Source organism: Plectropomus leopardus, chromosome 3 (assembly GCF_026936395.1).
Source record: "Plectropomus leopardus strain MGB_pleo_1.0 chromosome 3, ASM2693639v1, whole genome shotgun sequence".
Lineage (NCBI taxonomy): Eukaryota > Metazoa > Chordata > Actinopteri > Perciformes > Serranidae > Plectropomus > Plectropomus leopardus.
In genome coordinates this window covers 9,298,522-9,316,386 of record NC_142178.1, presented here as the reverse complement: position 1 = coordinate 9,316,386, position 17,865 = coordinate 9,298,522, and the positions used below count along the sequence as shown (strand labels likewise).

General features: G+C 39.5%; 1 protein-coding gene and 1 long non-coding RNA gene across 2 annotated transcripts in view; both read left to right on the top strand.

Moving 5' to 3' along the window:
• The first annotated feature begins 1,132 nt into the window (after positions 1-1,132).
• The window catches only part of LOC148189902 (uncharacterized), a 75,199-nt gene continuing 58,466 nt past the window's right edge, over positions 1,133-17,865 (top strand). The window contains exon 1 of the long non-coding RNA XR_015776128.1: positions 1,133-3,940. This is a non-coding gene — a long non-coding RNA (uncharacterized LOC148189902). The remainder of the gene's footprint in view (positions 3,941-17,865) is intronic.
• LOC121942475 (sialidase-3-like) lies at positions 14,273-16,808 on the top strand. The gene is made up of 2 exons (XM_042485693.2): positions 14,273-14,606; positions 14,711-16,808. Exons 1-2 carry the CDS (start codon positions 14,385-14,387, stop codon positions 15,671-15,673), a joined length of 1,185 nt encoding a protein of 394 aa, XP_042341627.2. The 5' UTR covers positions 14,273-14,384; the 3' UTR covers positions 15,674-16,808.

Sequence of the window (17,865 nt, the reverse complement as noted above, 5' to 3'; positions counted from 1 at the left end):
GTCAAAATATTCACCAAAATGCAGAGCACATAGGCTGCATGTCCTCAGCAGTAGCAACAGCCCTGTTCACACAATGTAGTACTTAGGTCAATTAGTGGTAGTTACGCATTCAGATCTTGCTCAGGGGCACCTAAACATGTAATTAGGGAAGAGAAAGCTCTGCTCTGTTACTTTTCTCACCATGCTGGTCAAGCAAGTATAGAGTGCAAACTTTTGAACCACCTGCCACAGGCCCACAGAGCCGCATCTCTTCCGTAACTCTCTAACAAAGACAGACATTTTTACTATTTTGGACGCCACATTTGTGTCAGTGAATTCTATATGCAACACAAACTGCGACCAAAATGATCATACAGTTGGATCAACAGCTTTCTAAAATGATTTCAACAAAAGACTGAACATTAATCTTCACAATGGCAGGACTTATTGCAGGACTGTTTCATTAAACTGCATTAGTTTTACCAAATAGGAAAAAAAAACTCTAGAAAAGCATGGAAAACATGACTGTGGTTATATTTTTGAAGACCTTCTCTTTTTGTGATTTTCTTGCTTGGAAAACTTTAAGAGGTGATCAGTAATGGACTTGACAAGCGTTTGGATGTGAACCTTAAAAGATAAAAGTAAACCATGAGTGAGGGACTTGTGACATTCTTGCTTACAGCTTTCTTGCTTTTCTACTTTTTTGGATTTATTGTTGTTTTTATGTTTTTTTCAACTTGTGTTTGTCAGTTTACTAAGAAACCACAGGGTGGTTAAGTTTGTATGTCATGGGTGATTGCTGATTATTTACAATTTTGTGTATGAGGGAAAAAAGTATATCCAATAAACAAGCAACTCGGTGTATATTATGGTGCAATTGGTTGTCTTGCACATTGCACTGTACTGTACTGTACTGTATACTGTGTGCAAGCTGTGCAGATTTTGTGTGTGCTTTGGTCAATTTACCACTAGATGGCGACAAAGATTAGGTAGAAAAACTTACAACTTCCAAGTTTGCTTGATTGTTTAAAGGAACATTTTGTCAACCTTTTGTCCCTGCCTTTTGGGGACAGGGACAAAGTATGGTATAATTATTCACCATGACCCTTATTATGCCATATGTATTTTATAAGAAAATGAGATGACACAGACAAATAGAAAAGTCAAACCACAGTGTAAATGTATCATCCGATGTTAAGTTTAAGTGGGACATAGTTGTGTCTTATTCAGTGACAATGTGATAGTGAAACATGTCAATGACCCTGAGAAATGGGAAAATTGTGGTGCTCCTTTTAATTGTGACTCCCAAATTTGACATTTTTGCATGCAAGTTAAGCTCTTTAAGTGTCCAGTAACAGCTTTACTGTCTTTAAAACAACAGAGTAAAACTGAATTTTCATCACAGATGGAATGAACTCAACTCGCCAGCTTCAAATGATCTTTGACAAGTGCTTCCACTCTTTGGAAGCAACTAACAAGACACCATTGTTTTCTTTCCATATTAACATTTATCAACGTGTGCTGTTTGTAAAACACTTCACAGCAATGAACACAGTGCTATTTGTAACAATTGTAAACTGGCAGTAGTTTGATTATCATGTTTATTTGCTATCAGAAACGTATCAACAGAATGAATAATGTTTTGTTCACAGAACATTTCTACTGCTCATTTCCACGTGTCTGCATTTTATCATTGCTTATGTGTTAAAGTACAGTTCTCTTTTGCAGGCAGGACGCTGTGTACACACACTTGCTCTCTGCTGGTGGGCTGCCGCTGCAGCGCTCAGTGTGTGGGTGGTCTGGACCAGGTGGAGGAGAGAGGGATTAACACCAGGCCTGCCTAAAGGGAGAAAAAAAAGTACAGAGGGAGAGAAAACAAGAGATGGAGGAGAGATAGACATCTGTCCACCAGATGTGCTGCTCCAACATACGGAGGCGGTTTATGAAACAGAGAGAAGGGAATGAAAAGGCTCTTGGTCACGAGGCTCAGTGACAACTGGATGCATTGTGACTGAAATAACATTCAGCCCTCCCTCTCTCTTTCTCCCGCAATCACTCTCTCTGCTTTTTCCGACTGTGTGTGTTTGCTCTGGTTGTCTGTCATTTGGTTATATACATAACACAAACACATCCATTCACACACACACATTCGTTCTCTTCTTCCGCTCTTGGAGGAAATTCTGCAGGCTGCTGTTATACAGTATAAACTAGTGATGACCACCTGTCAAAACATGTCCAGTCACTGTGTGTGTGTGTGTGTGTGTGTGTGTGTGTGTGTGTGTGTTTAGGAGAGTGTTGATTAGAGGGAATGAGACAGGTTGAACTTACAGAGGAACAAAAGACTTATTTTAATACTGATTTTACTATTAAACATGATAGAGCACTTTATGGAGTTTACTTTCCCAGCTGCAAATACTACAAACATGCAAAACACCATAAGTAAAGAATTCTGTCCTCTTACTTTTACTCTTGCTTTCATTTTGTTGTACACTTGCCTCTTATAAAACAGCCTCACACTTTGTATGTGACAAATAAAACCTTTTAATGTTCTGCCAATCTCGCAAAAAAAGAGAGAAAAAGTTAACTCAAGATCGTGGCATTTTACAACTTTCAAAATCAAATCAAAAGATGGTCAGCTGTACAGAAATCTTGCCATGTATTATTTTGAAACTTCATTGTTTCACTGTAATACTACAAACAAAAAAAATATTGGTCTCTCTGTGGTTTTTTAGTGTGGGTTTGGTGCTATATAACACCGCTGCTACACGAGGCACTTATTATGCCCCTGTATTGTCCTTTAGAGGTTCTCCATTGGTTCTCCAGCTTAGTTTAGTTTAGTTTACTTGGGGAAAGAAAAAACAACATTAAAGAGGCCTACAATTGTTGTTTTTCAGTTAGCGTTTAATATAGGAATCTGAACCTTTTAAGACAGCACTTTGTAATAAAATAATAATGCCATATAATAATTTGATATATATATTTGATATTTGAAGTAAAAATGTCATTTAGAAGCATTTTTGAAATAAACAGTGATGCCACCTCTAACGGTTCCAAATAGCACTATTTAACAAAGGTGCTGTATGGCACCTTTAACCCTTTGAAACCCTGGAAATTTGGCATGATTTCTTTCAAAATATGGGAAGAAGTTAAGAGAAACTTCAAGAGAACTGTCTCAGAAATTTGCAAGACATTAGGTATAAGTACAAAAAAATGCATCTAAAAAATTGGCATATACAAAACAAAACAAACAAACAAGCAAAAAACACTGGAAATTAAAAATAGAAAACAATTAAATGATCTGAAGAAGAGCGCTTAAAAATTAGTAGTAATAAGTAGTTAATTGTGATAATTATTTGTTCTATGCACCCCCCACCCCTCCTTTTTTTGAATAAAAAATAATTTTCTGAATCACTAATTGTATTGCAATTTATGAGACAATCCTTGCCAAGTTGCACGTTGCCTTTTTTTTTTGGCAATTTCCCTCAGAGTTCAAAGGTTAAATAGTCTACTCGTGGAAAGGCATGTGAATGCAGCAAGTGACAAATGATGTCACTCCAGGCTTTAAAGCCACAGAAGCGCTTTTTTTCTGTTCAGTATCGTTGTTAGAGCCATTTCTAGCAAGCCCTTACAAAATTCCCACATATTTTGGTCACTTGAATGCATCACCTGACCTGCATCTGAACGTCTCATTAAAGCCAGGTGTGCTAAGTTAGCCGACCAGGAAAAACGCCAAGAGGACGGTCGTCAACCGCCGTGTTTGGTTAAGTTTCATTTTTTAATGAAGTCGTTTATCGCCCAGTTTATTTCAAATTTGTTTTCGTAATTGCCTCTTTATTGCGAGCAAATGTCTGTTGTTGTTGAATATCGTTTCGACGATACAGTCAGACACATCGGTTTAGCTTCACGCGGCAGCTCTCTACACATAATCAATGGACGGCGGAGCAGCCGGAGTCATCAAACAGTGAGTACAACCAAGCTCAGCCAGTTGGTTTTAACTAACTACTATTTCCAGTTTATTTAGAAGCCACAACCTTTTTTTTTTGTGAATTAGCTGAAGCAATACCTAAAACCACTGTAAAACGTTGTACTACGTTTAAAAGAAATGCAACCATTTGACCAATTTTAAGTTTAATTTTAGTTGCTGTATTAAAAATGCAGGACAGTTAGTTACCCCACACACACACACACACACACTTAAAGCATCATCTATTTACAGTAATACAACTTTTAAGATACAGTTATCTAGCTGCTAGCCATGCTTCCTGACCACACACATTAGATGGGTTAGTGTCATACACACTGCATAAAAGTACACACACACACACACACACACACACACACACACAAACACACTCACACTCTGAGTCAAACCAGATCAAGTCTGTATGGCCGTCCAGTGCTCTGTGCCTTGTTTTTAAAGTAATGTGCAAATATAAACTTGAAAAAAAAACAAAAAACCAAACATTAGAGTACATTTTTAGCTTTATCAGCTTTATTGGCCAAGTGTGTGTGCACAACATTTGACTCTGGATATATGTTGCTCTAGATGTACAGAAATAGAGATGGACATAGTACAGCTTAATTTATTTAGAAAATGTACAGGTAAATGTAATTACAACTCGCACCCCGCCTGTTACTGTATAAATATGTCCCATTTTTCTTCCCTCAGCTTCTGAATGTTTGCAGTCAGACTTTGCAGTCGGTCAGCACTCATAATGTTACATGACACTTACACACTGCTCCTTTGAGGTTCAGCTTTGGTTGAACATCTTTTTTCTCAGTCCCTATGGATTCACTATTTCTTCAGTCAAGTGTGTGTGTGCGTGTGTGTTTGTGTTTTACAGCTGTTTACATAGCTAACAGTGGGTGAGCCCTGTTGAACGAGCCCTACCTCTGGGATTCAGGCATTTTGAAGGCCTATAAACTCGGGATGAAAGCGGAGGCCAAATTAATAAAGTTTAACAGTATAAAGATGTGGCTTGTTACGCAGCATGATATTTAAATCGTCCTTCTAAATGACAGAAAACAATCTCTATTTACGAGTTCCTGGCAGTAGATCATCTTATAAAGTCGGTCAGTTTGTGCTTGTGTGTGTGTCCTGTTTGCATTACATCTTCTGCCGCCTCCGTACAGAGCCTTTTCCTGATCCTTCATATTTCTCCCCGCTGCCTCAGAGCTCGCTCTCATAATGAGATATTAAGTTAAACTGGCGAGCGTGGAAAGGCAAACACACTCGGATAACTGAGGGCTCAATGCACTCGAGCAGTCGGCGTTACCTGGAACTATTAAAGGCTATTTTGGTTGATGCTCTGGTTATTGAGCGCTATTAGGTTTCATCCAGCTTGGCGCTGTAGGCCTAACAGTTGTTGTGCTGTGAAACTTTGCTTTCTCACTCAAGTTATAGAGTGGCACACACTATGTTATTTCATGTAATTACTTGAATTCTGAATACAGAGAAGCTTACCAGTATGAGAAATGTGTGTGGGCCTGTGCATGTGGCTTTACCGGTACTTATATTTGTCATAGTGCACAATGTGGTGGGAGCCTCAAAACCTTAAAAAAAGTAACTCAGTGATATCATATCAGTCATATTTCTGCTCTGCGAGTGAACAGTGTAACTAAGGGTGCATCTTTGGCAACATCATTGCTTAAAAAGAACACTGCCAGGGGCATGGATTTTCTAGAAGTGTGTTTTTCTGTGGATTTTCGTGTGAAGGTCTGATGCCAGAGAAAATATTGATATGCTTTTATCTGTGTGTGTGTGTGTGTGTGTGTGTGTGTGTGTGTGTGGCTATACTCGTACCTATATTCACAGTGTCACAGTGCACAATATGTTGGGAGCCTCAAAACTTGGACAAAATATCTGACAGTGATATCATATAAATCATATTTCTGTTCTGGGAGTGAACATTGTAACTAAGGTTTCAGGTTCAGAGGAGTAAAAATAAGGCTACATTTTTGGCAACACTGTTGCATAAAAAGAGCACTGCCAGGGGCATGGATTTTCCAGGAGCATGTTTCTCTCTGGATTTTCGTGTGAAGGTCTGATGCCGGAGTGTATGTGTTGGAGCTGACATGAGCTGACTCTCTCTTGAGGTTCTGTAAGAGCCCTGACACTCCAAGCTGACAGTCATCCGTTGTTCGGTGACGGCCGTCGGTATGCGTGTGTCACCCTGGTTTTTATAGTGTGTCTTGCACCAGTGGAACTACTTGATGCTTGTCAGCTGGTAGAGCTTGTTGGTGACAGAAATCCCTCTGATTGGCTGCTCAGCTCTGTGCATGTGAAGAGATATAGAAGTGAAGAAAGCAAACAAACAGCTGATGTGAGGGAGTGAGATCAAAGCAAACTTGATGTATTCAATATTGAGGTCTTTGGGTTATTCATGGTCCCAATACTGTTGCATACTGCCAAGAGGAGAGCATAGAGAGGAGTCTCCTCAGCCAGCTGGTGCAGAGACTCACCTCCTCTAACAGCACAAGGCCTCAGGACAGCACGCACACAATCTGGCCCAACCCAATTATAGTTTAAAAAAAAGATCATTACATTAACTATTGGACATCCATCACAAATACTCAAAGCAAACTTCAGTGCTATTTGGCTCTAAACAGACAATACACGGTGGCCGACTATCTGAGCAGCGTGAATGACCGGAATCTGAGAAAGACACTGACTCTGCTCAGACTCCGTGGTCACAGCTTGGCTATAGAGAGCAGCAGACACGGGCAGACCTGGCTGCCTCGTGAAGACAGGCTGTGTCAGATCTGTCCACAGAGAGAGGTGGAGACAGAGCCACATTTCCTGCTACACTGTAGCACATATGATGATATTTGCAAAGAAAAAAAACAGTATCTACTGAGGGAAAACAGTGTCTGTGTCATAGAAGCAGCGAGGTATATTGGTGCATATCACAACCTACAGGACAACCTGAACAACAAGCTGACATGACGTTTTACTTCATTTCTCCTGCACCTCTCACTTTTTTTTGTTACATATATATACAGTACAGTAGACATAACACACACACACACACAAACAGACACATGCACACACGCGCGCGCACACAGACACATGCAAAACAAAATTTTTATTCATGCATCTATTTTTTATCCAATGGATTGCTGTTGATTTAAATATCATTATTGATTTTTGTCTTTTTGTCTTGTATTTATTTATAACATCATTTAATTGTATCTGAGGGTTTGGCAATATTGTTTTACAAACATTCATGCCAATAAAGCAAATTGAATTAAATTGAATTGAAAATTGTTGGCCCCTGTTGGCCTTATTTTCTACTTATTCAGCATGTTGCATCGACGATGGTGGAGTCGTCAGTGAAGGAAATCACTCTGATTGGAAATTCAGCTCAGTTCAGTGTAAACAAAAAGCTGAAGTCAGCGACATCAAAACAAACGTGTTATGTAAAGTAAGATTGTTTCTCTTTAGCTATGGAACACTTCAGCCAAAACATTTCCTGATGCTTTTATGTTGTTATTTGCTGGCGCACAGTAAATAAGCTTTGTTTTTCCAACATTTGATTGAGTTGTGAATGTGCCAACTAGCATCAAGACAGTCTCACAGTTTCCCTTTTTGAATGATGAGTTGTTTCCTCTCATGCAAGTGCACATAGGTGCTAGTTGGCTGTAGTGTTTGTGGTGTGTTCAAGTGCAATTGAGACACAGACCACATGAGGCATCTCAACAGTCGGCCTTCGTTGCAGTTAACTATTTGATGTCAGTTTGGTGTGTCTGGGCCTCAAAGCCAAGATTCCTGTAGATTGAGGTGATAGTTCTCTGTAGGTTTATCATTGTGAGTGAATGCATTTGCCCTGTTGTCATTTGATACATTATTATTATTATAATTATTATAGAAATATAGATTATAGCAACTTTAAGTTAAGCAGCTGCTACTACAGCGTCCATGATGACTGCAAAATGGATACCTCACCAAATAGGTGGTTAGGGCCAAATAACACCCTCTCAACCTAAAAGGGCACATGAACACAATGATTATCAGACGTTTTACCATATTTGCTGCATGCAAGCTATGATTTGCAACATGAGGTCAGTTTTTCTCACTCATTTTTACGTTTCACCAATCAAAACAAAAAACACCACAGTAAAGGTCCATTCAGAAGTCTACTGTTTTCACTGCTTCTCATGGAAGGAAAATTACTACATGTCTGTGTAGTCTACCATCAACTTGGACTTGAAAACCTGAGGTCAGATCCTTTATTTCAATTTAAATGCAGTTTTGTAGTTTTTTTCATCTGCTTGCTTTTGGCAGACAGATCAGAATAAAAAAGCAGAAACAAGTTCTGATTTTTTTTTGCACTGGCCAATTTCCTCTTGTTCCACCTCATGAATCATTACTGCAACTAACATTAACAACAGTAAAGTGCACAGCCTGACAGACAGGATCTTTCCTCTCTGCTGCAGTAACAGATGAGCATCAGATTCAAAGCATGACGCTATCACTGTGAATGGAGCTGTCTGTCAGCTTTCACACACACACACACATGAGCCGTCCGTCACCGGCAGTTTGAAGTGAAACAGACTCCCGCACATCGTTGTCCCTCTCCCATTCATCCTTCCTCGTTCAAAAACCAGGAAAGCTTGTATTTGTATGATCGGAAATCTGCTACATGTCTGGAAACCAGATGCTGAGACATATTCAGCTTTCATGTTTTTCAATTGGGTCATTTTTTTTGTTTTATGAAGGAGTCTGCTTCTCTGCACATGTGCATCTCTCTTGTTTCATATTCGTATTGTTTTTGAAGTGAATCCTAGCATTGTGTGGTTGCTGACAGTGCTCCACTTAGCGTGGCCTTCTGCTGTGTGAGTGAACGTTTTGGGGGGATTATGGTTCAAAGAGGGCTGTGCTGAGCTTGTACAGACAACTCTGGCCTGCATATTCACTTATTTCAGTTACAGGTTGTCAATAACTGGGGAATGTATTGTGGATTGGTTCCATGTTGTTGTTCCCTTGTTCTGACATTGACCTCACGTTGGCCTTCAGTTGGATCAGCGATTTACTTTGAAGAGCCAGAAAGCAGATAGAGCACAGTCAGTTTATGAGACATGCAGTTTAGTGGAGATAAAAGTGCAAATATGAGCACAGAGGTGATGTGAGCGATATTCAAAGATTTGGTGGTTAGGCTTGGGCAATTTGATGTGTGGGATGATATAATTTCTGAAACTGTCAGAAATTAATTCTGTGGCAACCAATGCTGGATACCCAGCGGGGCTCCAGACTTTCAGGGGCCCACAAGGCACCAGGTTCATGTGGCAGTTAATTCAAAATGCATGTAATTACAAACTTTTGGCACTCAGAGTAACTAAAGAACCAGAAAGTCAGTGAAGAGTGGGCAGGAGAGGAGGAGGATGGGTCAAACAAACAGACTTTCACCGAAGTCCCGTGTGAAACCAAAAGTCAGAGCTGTGTAAACCGCAGCGTTGCATAACTTGTATCCTTACGTCACACACAGGTGTCTTTCACATGACGTATTTTCTTTACATTACATATTCATTTTTACCTGAAACATGATTTTTTGTTTTGATGATATTTTTCTTGCTAACAGGGAATGTTACAACTTTAAGGCCAAAGATAGCCAAAGAGGAGTCCCAAGTTTAGATTCAGTATGGAAAACTTTCTCATTGACATTTATATTAAGATTACATTGTGCAGATTCTTGAATAAATCTTTGCTTGAATAACTCACCACAACTTTGTTGCTAACTAATGCAAACACAATGCACTGAGAGTTGGAGAAACAGGGGTCAATAGGGGCCCATAGCAGGTTAATCGGGCATTGGTGCCATTCTAGCTAATGTTGTACATCAGTGTGTTTTTATTGGATATCATAAATGTGATGAAGCACACTGGTATTTAATTAGCTGTATTTCCTTTTCTGGCTATTTTATCCGTTAACTCATTTGCAGTGCATTCAGTAAGTGTTCAGCCCCCTTCACGTCAATCACAATCACATAATTCTTTAAATAACTTTTTCCCTCATCGATCTACAATCAATACCTAAAAAGACAAAGCAAAACATTTTTTTCTTTGTGCAGATTTTTTAAAAAGGTAAAAACTTAAGCATCACTGTCATATAAGTATTTAGACCCTTTGCTATGACTCTTGACATTTAGCTTGTGTGCCTTCTATTTCTTTTGATTATCTTTGATGTGTTTCTACACTTTGGAGTGCACTTGTTGCAATATCAACTGATTGGTCAGGATTTGAAAAGGAACACACACACATCTGTCTATGCAAGGTCTCACAGCTGAGTTATTCAGTGGCAAAGTACAAAGATACATCCTTAATGAAAACCTGGTCCAGAGACTATGCCCCTTAACAATCAACCAAGACAATGCAGTGTATAACTTTGGGATAACTCTGAAATGTCTTTGAGCGGCTCAGCCAGAGCCTAGACTTTACCCACTGATGGCCCCCATCCAACCTGAAAGAGTTTAGAGGATCTGCAGAGAACGGCAGAAAATCCACAAATCCAGTTGCACAAAGCTTGTCGCATTACACCAAAGAAGACTTGAGGCTGCAATCAATGCCAAAGGTGCTTTAACTAAGTACTGAATTGAGGTTCTGAATACTTTAGTCAAAGTGATGTTTCTGTATATCCTTTTTAATATATTTGCAAACTTGTTTTGGCTTTTTTATGATGAGGTATTTAGTATAGAAGCAACAAAACGTGAAAAAAGTAAGGGGATCTTAATTCTTTTTAAATGCACCACACATAAACTGGTACATATCACTATTGCTAAACACTATTGCATACACCATAAGAGAGGACTGTAAATATATTGTGCACTCGTGCGAAGGTTTGATGTTGAGGAATGAGCTGTTGTGTTTCGGATTAAACTGAGCGAGATGAGGCTTTATATGATGTGACAGGATGACGCCCCGACGCCACAAAATATATTATGTTGAAGAACAAGACAACGACACAAACCCAATATCCACACTCATGGCCTCAAAGACTTTGAGGCACCGGGATGTGTGAGGGTTTAGGGCTATCCCAGTGTTAAATTCTCAAATACATTAGGATTTAGAAACCTTTATGCTCACTTTCTGTGAATTTGTATTTTTGCAGACTTTGCTTTAGGAAATTAATTCATTGCATCGTGACGTTAAGGCAGACTTGCACGTGGGTGTTCAACCTGGCGTATTAAATTTACACAGAAACACTATGTTAATGTTAAGGATTTAAGGTGGTTCATAAAAAAAGACATAAAATCAGAGGAATGCAAGCTTAGGCTATTTCAATTGCCTAATTTAAACATCAACTGTTTCTTCTGATTTTCCTTTACGATGCTGTTTCGACCAAAAACAAGTAAACTGATAATCTGACAATTATCTCTCATTCAGTCTGTAACAAAATAGCCTGAAAGACAATTGAATCAGCAACTGACCCCTAAAGTATCTTGGCTGTAAAGGCAAAAATCATGAAAGAATAAGTCCCTAAACCACAATTGTACCATATGTAACATGTTTTGGTGCCGTCAAGGTACAGTGATGTCACCACAAAGTGCTGTCCCATTCCTATTTGTACCATTTACCAGATGACGTCATTTAAGGCTCTCGGGGTTCAGGGCTTAAGGCCTTAGCAGGGACATTGGGATCTGGCCAACAGGACAAATTAAACAGAGCCTGTAAGCTAGTTCAGGCTGCCAACTCCAGTCTGCTATTTCACTCAATGGCTTTCTCTTCTCACTGCAATCCAAAGTACCTTTTTTTATCCTGGCGATATGAGTAAATTGTCAGTGCTTTGCTCACTTTTTCCGCGTGACCAGAGCATGACACCTGCTGCCACTGCTGCTGCTCACATGGCATTTCATAAACCCACCACTACCCGACACCTGTAGTCCTCCCCCTCCCTTCCTGCGGTGCTGTGCTCACTACAGCCGAGATGCCAATATTCTACATTCACTACATAATGGATTCCACATGAGATGGCTGAACAATAGTGATGATGGTGATTGTTTTTTCATGGTGAGGTTATAACGAGCCCCGATCATCATTAGCAACTTGCAACACAAGCATGATGCACTCCCAAAATGAACAAAAGAGAACAAGGCAGCCAACGAAGAAAACAGAAGTTCCCAAGCTCACATATGAGCAGAGGAAAGAGCGAGCGAGGGTGCAGCTTTTATGAGAGCTGAGAGTCGACCAGGGTGGTCCTTGGCTGCATGCTCAGATGGGAGGCTAGTCAACAGCACAAAACCTCCGTCATCCTACTCGTTCTAACTTCTCCCAACTGCAGCAGACACATCCAGAGCCGGCCAGCTCACAGGAAGGCTGGAGGCAGGATGGGCTGAGGAGAAAGGACATGTGAGTCTTCTAAAACAACAAACACTGACCTTGCAGTCTTACTTCTCCCTCCAGCTAACCCACAAACCAAGTCAGGTCTGGCTAGCGGGTGTCTGGCCATGAGGACAGCAGCGTGGGAGCAGAAATGCATTTGTTTCAATCAAATTCAAAACACTTCACAGCTGTTTGTTTTTGCTGATTCAGATCTCCCACTGTTGTTTGCTAAAAACTGGTCCAAGCCAGTCAGTTTAAATTTAATGGCCACGGCTGATGTGTTTATATTTGGATAGAATCTAAAAGCGCAGATTTGTTTGATCCAAAAATATTCAAGAGTTATCAAGCCAGAGCTCATTAATGATCCCTCTAACTCTTGTTTCCCTGGCTTGGGTCTCCAGCACCTGTCAGCTCCAGTTTTTTATGAGCACTGCAGGCAGGAGTGGATACAGAGCAGCGGGGTAGAGCGGTTTGGAGGGAGGAGAAGCAGGGAAGTGGGAGGAGGAGAGGAAAGGGGGATATTTGTGATATTTATGGGCTGCAGGGTGGCACACTGTGCAGCATACAGCACAGCGTTGTGTGGCACTGCTGAAGCATTCAGGGAGCAGCTCAGCCAACAGATCTCACTTTCTCATCCAGTACACCGCTGCCACAATCGCTTTAAGGCTGTTTTGCTCAATTTATCATCCATAACAAAAATTAAATACAACATTTTTGATTTTTCTCCCCTTTTTTTACAGACTTATTTTAATGCACTAAAAAAACCCAATCACAATGTATATTTACAATAACTTTCAGATTTAAAACCCCCTCTCCTTGTACATAAAATCAAATTGTGCTAAGCAAACACTGCCTCAATTTCTTAGTTTTTAGCCATCTTATAAGGCCCATCACTGTATTTCAGATATTTTCACCACTTTACTTTGCTGTCAGACAGCCCTTTCCAACGGCGAACTGAAGCTGTTATTTCAAAGCCACCAAACTTTCACTGACCAAAACAGGCATTTTAGTTCACAGGAGGCTGAGTTGCCAGTTAGTGTGCAAGGTAAACCGGTGAAAATATTCCAAATATAGCTTACACTTAAACTGATATTGATTTTTTTTTAGGTGGCTAAAATACTTTTTGCTGTGGCTTGGTCCACAGCAGTACATTGTTTATCTTCCATGCTCGTAGATTTCCGTTTATCAAAGATGATAGCAAAGCAAAAAAAAAAAAAATAGATAAAATAAGCACAGCAGAAACATCAGATAGGTTGGACGGCCGTGTTTAACGATATGTCTTAAAATGTTACAATAACAGAATTAAACAAGAACAACAAACAAGTTTTCCTCCGCAATTCAAAACAGTTGCCAGTTTTCTACCCGGAGACTGTTGATGTCAGCGTTATGTCACAGTTATTCGTCCCAGTTTTTGGGTACACATTTGTTCAGTTCTGTGTTTGTGAGCATTTCTCCTTTTCCAAGATAATCCATATACAGAACAGGTGTGGCATATCAAGACAAGGATTAAACAGCATAAGTACTACACAGGTGTGCCTTGGGATGGTCACAATAAAAGAACTCTGAAATGTGCAGTTTAAATACACAATGCCACAGATGTGGCAAATTCTGAGGGAGCGTGCCATTTTCTGTAGAGGTACAATTTTACTCCTCATTTGTCAAACGTGTCTGTAGAGTTTGTCTTTTAAATATACTGATGTGAGGTGGCAGACTGTTTCTCTAATATTGTAGATGATAATATACAATCAAATTGTAGCCCTCGGTATGTCAAGCAAGACTACGTTCCAGCTATGAAACCGATACTGGTCTTTCTTTTGCCTTTATTTTGTTTTGTGAGAAAAGGAGAGGGAAGAAGGAATTTAAGCCCTGGAGTATTATTTTTCTTATCAAAGTACTTTCTCCTGTTTCAACCGTGAGTTTCAGGTTGTACATTACCGACTCCTCCCTCGTTCTGCACCACCAGCCTGATAACAAAAAATAACCCAGCGGGGAAACTTTGACAAAGCTGCAGGAAACAGCTGCGGGTAAACTTTGGTGATTCTGGAGAAGGAAGTTGCAATTCTTTCAATTTTGTATGATTTAACACAACCATGGGCAACAAAAACTCACGTCAAAACGAACCGGAGAAAGAAGAGAGAACCGTCTTTAAATCCCACCAGAGAGTCGTGTACAGGATTCCTGCTCTTTTCTACGACAGAGACAACAAAATCCTCATGGCATTTGCAGAGAAACGCAGGACTTCAGATGATACCAGCTCAGTGGCGCTGGTCATGACGACAGGAACAGTGAACAAGGATGAAAGGACGATTAAGGTAATTTACTGAAGTTGCTGTTTTATTGGTATATCACTTGTTTTCTCAACCTCATCCATGCTACGATCATTATTTCTTACCTTTTGACTGATATCTTTTTTTAGTGGTCCCCTCTGAAACCGGTGAAGGAGGCACACCTTGATGGACACCGTCCTATGAACCCCTGCCCACTTTATGAGAAGACCAGCAAAACGCTCTTCCTGTTTTTCATCTGTGTTGAGGGCACTGTCTCAGAGGGCTGGCAGAGATATTGGGGCTGTAACAAGGCTCGTCTCTGTTACGTTACAACCAACGATGCCGGCCAAAGTTGGAGTGATGTTACCGATTTGACTGACTCGCTGGCTGAAATCAAGCACTGGGCCACATTTGCTGTCGGCCCGGGTCATGGTCTCCAAACACAGAGTGGTAGAATGATAGTCCCAGTTTACGCTTATGCTTCTCGCTCCTGCTCATGCTGTTCTGTAGCATGTTATTGCTCTAAACCATTTGCGCTCTCCCTGTATAGTGACGATAAGGGCAGTACATGGCAATTTGGCCAAATGCTTGAAAATGAGTCCCTTGAATGTGAAATGGCAGAGTATTTTGATAAAGCAGACAAAAGCTTTGTTTACTGCAATGCTCGTGCTCAGGGAGGCTATCGAGAGGAAGCGGTCAGCACAAATAATGGAGATGATTTTTCCAAACTGAGCTGTGCTAAAAAGCTTGATGAAACAGGTGGAGGCTGTCAAGGAAGTGTGGTGTCCTTTCCAGCTCAAAGTGAAGCTGAGAATACGGAGGGTGACCCAGACCAGGGCACAAACAAGTGGCTGCTCTTCAGCCACCCAAGCAATAAGCACAAGAGGATTAATTTAGGGGTGTATCTGAACAGATCTCCAGCTGAACAAAATGCAAGTGCATGGAGCAAACCCTGGGTCATTAACTGTGGACCCAGTGGTTATTCAGACCTGGCTTACATTGATGGCGGCTGGTTTGCGTGTCTTATGGAGCGTGGGAAGCATTATGAAACCGAACAGATCGCCTGCAAGCTTTTTAGCTACACTGAGGTCAAACATGGCATTGGAGAGTAAAAGTCTATTGCTCTTTCTTCACATGACACTTTTCATGTTCTATATCATCATGTTTTCCTCCTAACGCGAGAAAGTAACCTTATGTGTTATACAAGTAACACCACTGCACTGAAATCCATTTACAACTGCTGAATATATTAGAATCACTCTTGCATCTGTTAACCCTTCGAAACCTGAGCAAATTGGCTTGATTTCTTTCAGAAGCATAGGAAGAAGTTACAAATTATAAGTAACAACAAAATTACTTGAAATTTAGCAAAAATAAAGGTATTTAATAAAAAACATAAAAAGGAAAAATACACAAAAACTACAACAAAAAATGTAGAAATATGTATATAAGAGTTTATAATAATAACTATAAATATACATGTTATTGGACATTTTCCCAATTTTATTATGATTAACATATAATAATTTCTGTCTCTCTCCTTTGAAAGGGATTTTCAGGTCATTTTCTTGCCACCTTTACACAATTTCTTGCCATTTGACTTACAAAGTTGCCATTGCAATTCTAGCCATGTTTTTAGAAAAAACAAAACAATTTGTTCAGGTTTCAAATGTTTAAATACATGTGACAGGTTTCTGAACGCAGCCCAAGGAAACTGATGTCATTCCAGGTTTCAGAGGGTTAAACATGATTGATTCTATTTTCAGCTGTAATAACCTTTCTAATTATGTATGATTTTGTACAAACCCTCAAAGTGACATCAGCAAGACGTTAGACTCTTTCTTCGTATGGACGTTAAATTTTGTTTGGAAAGAAAATCGTTTTGATGATATTTTAAATGTCTAAATGTTAGAATTTCACGTTGTGTGGACGTTAACATTATAATGTTTTTCAGATGTTGGTTTTTATTCTCTATACCTCATGACTAAATCTCTGTATTCTACTGTATGTTATGATGACGCTGGCATGAGACGTTTGGAGGACGCTGGATTTTGCTTACTTATGACAACACATCTATTTTTTCAGTTTTGGTCACCAGGCGTCACAACCTAAATTCAACCAAATATCAATGTCAAAAGATGTTAGTGGCCAACATTTTATATTCTGAGGTGTATTTCAAAAGATGCTATTGCTGCCACAGAGTTTGTGTTGTTTATTACATTTAAAGAATAAACTGTTTTTGACAGATGGGGCTGTAAGGGCTTTCTTTATTAGTCCTTGAATAATAAGGAAAGGGAAATTTTGGTTAAACTAAAAACTACTTCCAGTTTTCAATGTAAACATGACAGTGACTTCTATTAAAACAATATGTCACTTATTTAGAAAACAAACTAGTCCTGTTTTTTTTCTGTAAGCCTAGTTGTAAAAAAAACAAAAGGGTTATGATCTAAAATGACAGATATTGAGTCAACAAAATGTGACAGCGTCACAAGACGCTTTTTAAGTTTGAAACCTGGTTATAATTTTAGATTTACTGATGTGTACAACATAAGATCTTAAAATCTACATAATCTGGTAGTTTTTGTTTTCCACCAGACTGATATGATCAATGTCTGATCTGAACTTTAGTCAATACCCAACTTTGTCTCAGTTTGGCTCCACCAGGTATTTAATCTTTTAGTAAGTCACTTCTTACAGTATATCATTAACACATCATTCATTTATTAAACAAAGTTAAATAAAGTTTCCTGTAAAAAAAAAAAATCATTATCATAGAAAACAGCTGCAATGATTTTATTTTATTTTTTTAATATGTACTCCACTTTGGAAAATGTGTCTTCCTAAATCAATTATGGCCATTAATAAAGGGTAAATTCTGTGGTCATGTTATTTAAGTCACTAATTAAGGATCAGAAGTGACTAAGCCAACGACAAAAGTTAGTTAAGTCATAAATTAAAAGGTTTTTTTGTAAGTCTACATTGTACTTATTAATATGTTTTTGAGAAACTGAGTCTGGTTGTAAAATGTTTTGCAGCAGTAACTGGTTAAACGGTCCGTGGCGGTCTGTACTGGTTTCTTTGCAACCTCTTGGTGACACTGAGACTCTGGAGAGTCCCTGTGGCAGGTCGCTGTTTGCCAAGAAATAGTTACAGCAGTAACTCCCTGTAAAAACACAGCCCATGGTTTTGATATTTCTGTTTGTGTGTACAGTTTAACCAGATACAAAGTGTAATTTGGTGAGCTCTAGCTGTGTTGGTGGGCAAATTTTTGAACACTGGCTGTCATTTTCCTTCCTGTTTGCAG

Coding starts and splice junctions, on each gene's coding strand:
- LOC121942475 (XM_042485693.2), top strand. CDS start 14,385: ATGGGCAACAAAAACTCACGTCAAAACGAACCGGAGAAAGAAGAGAGA. Junction 14,607..14,710: donor AGGATGAAAGGACGATTAAG/GTAATTTACTGA, acceptor ATCTTTTTTTAG/TGGTCCCCTCTGAAACCGGT.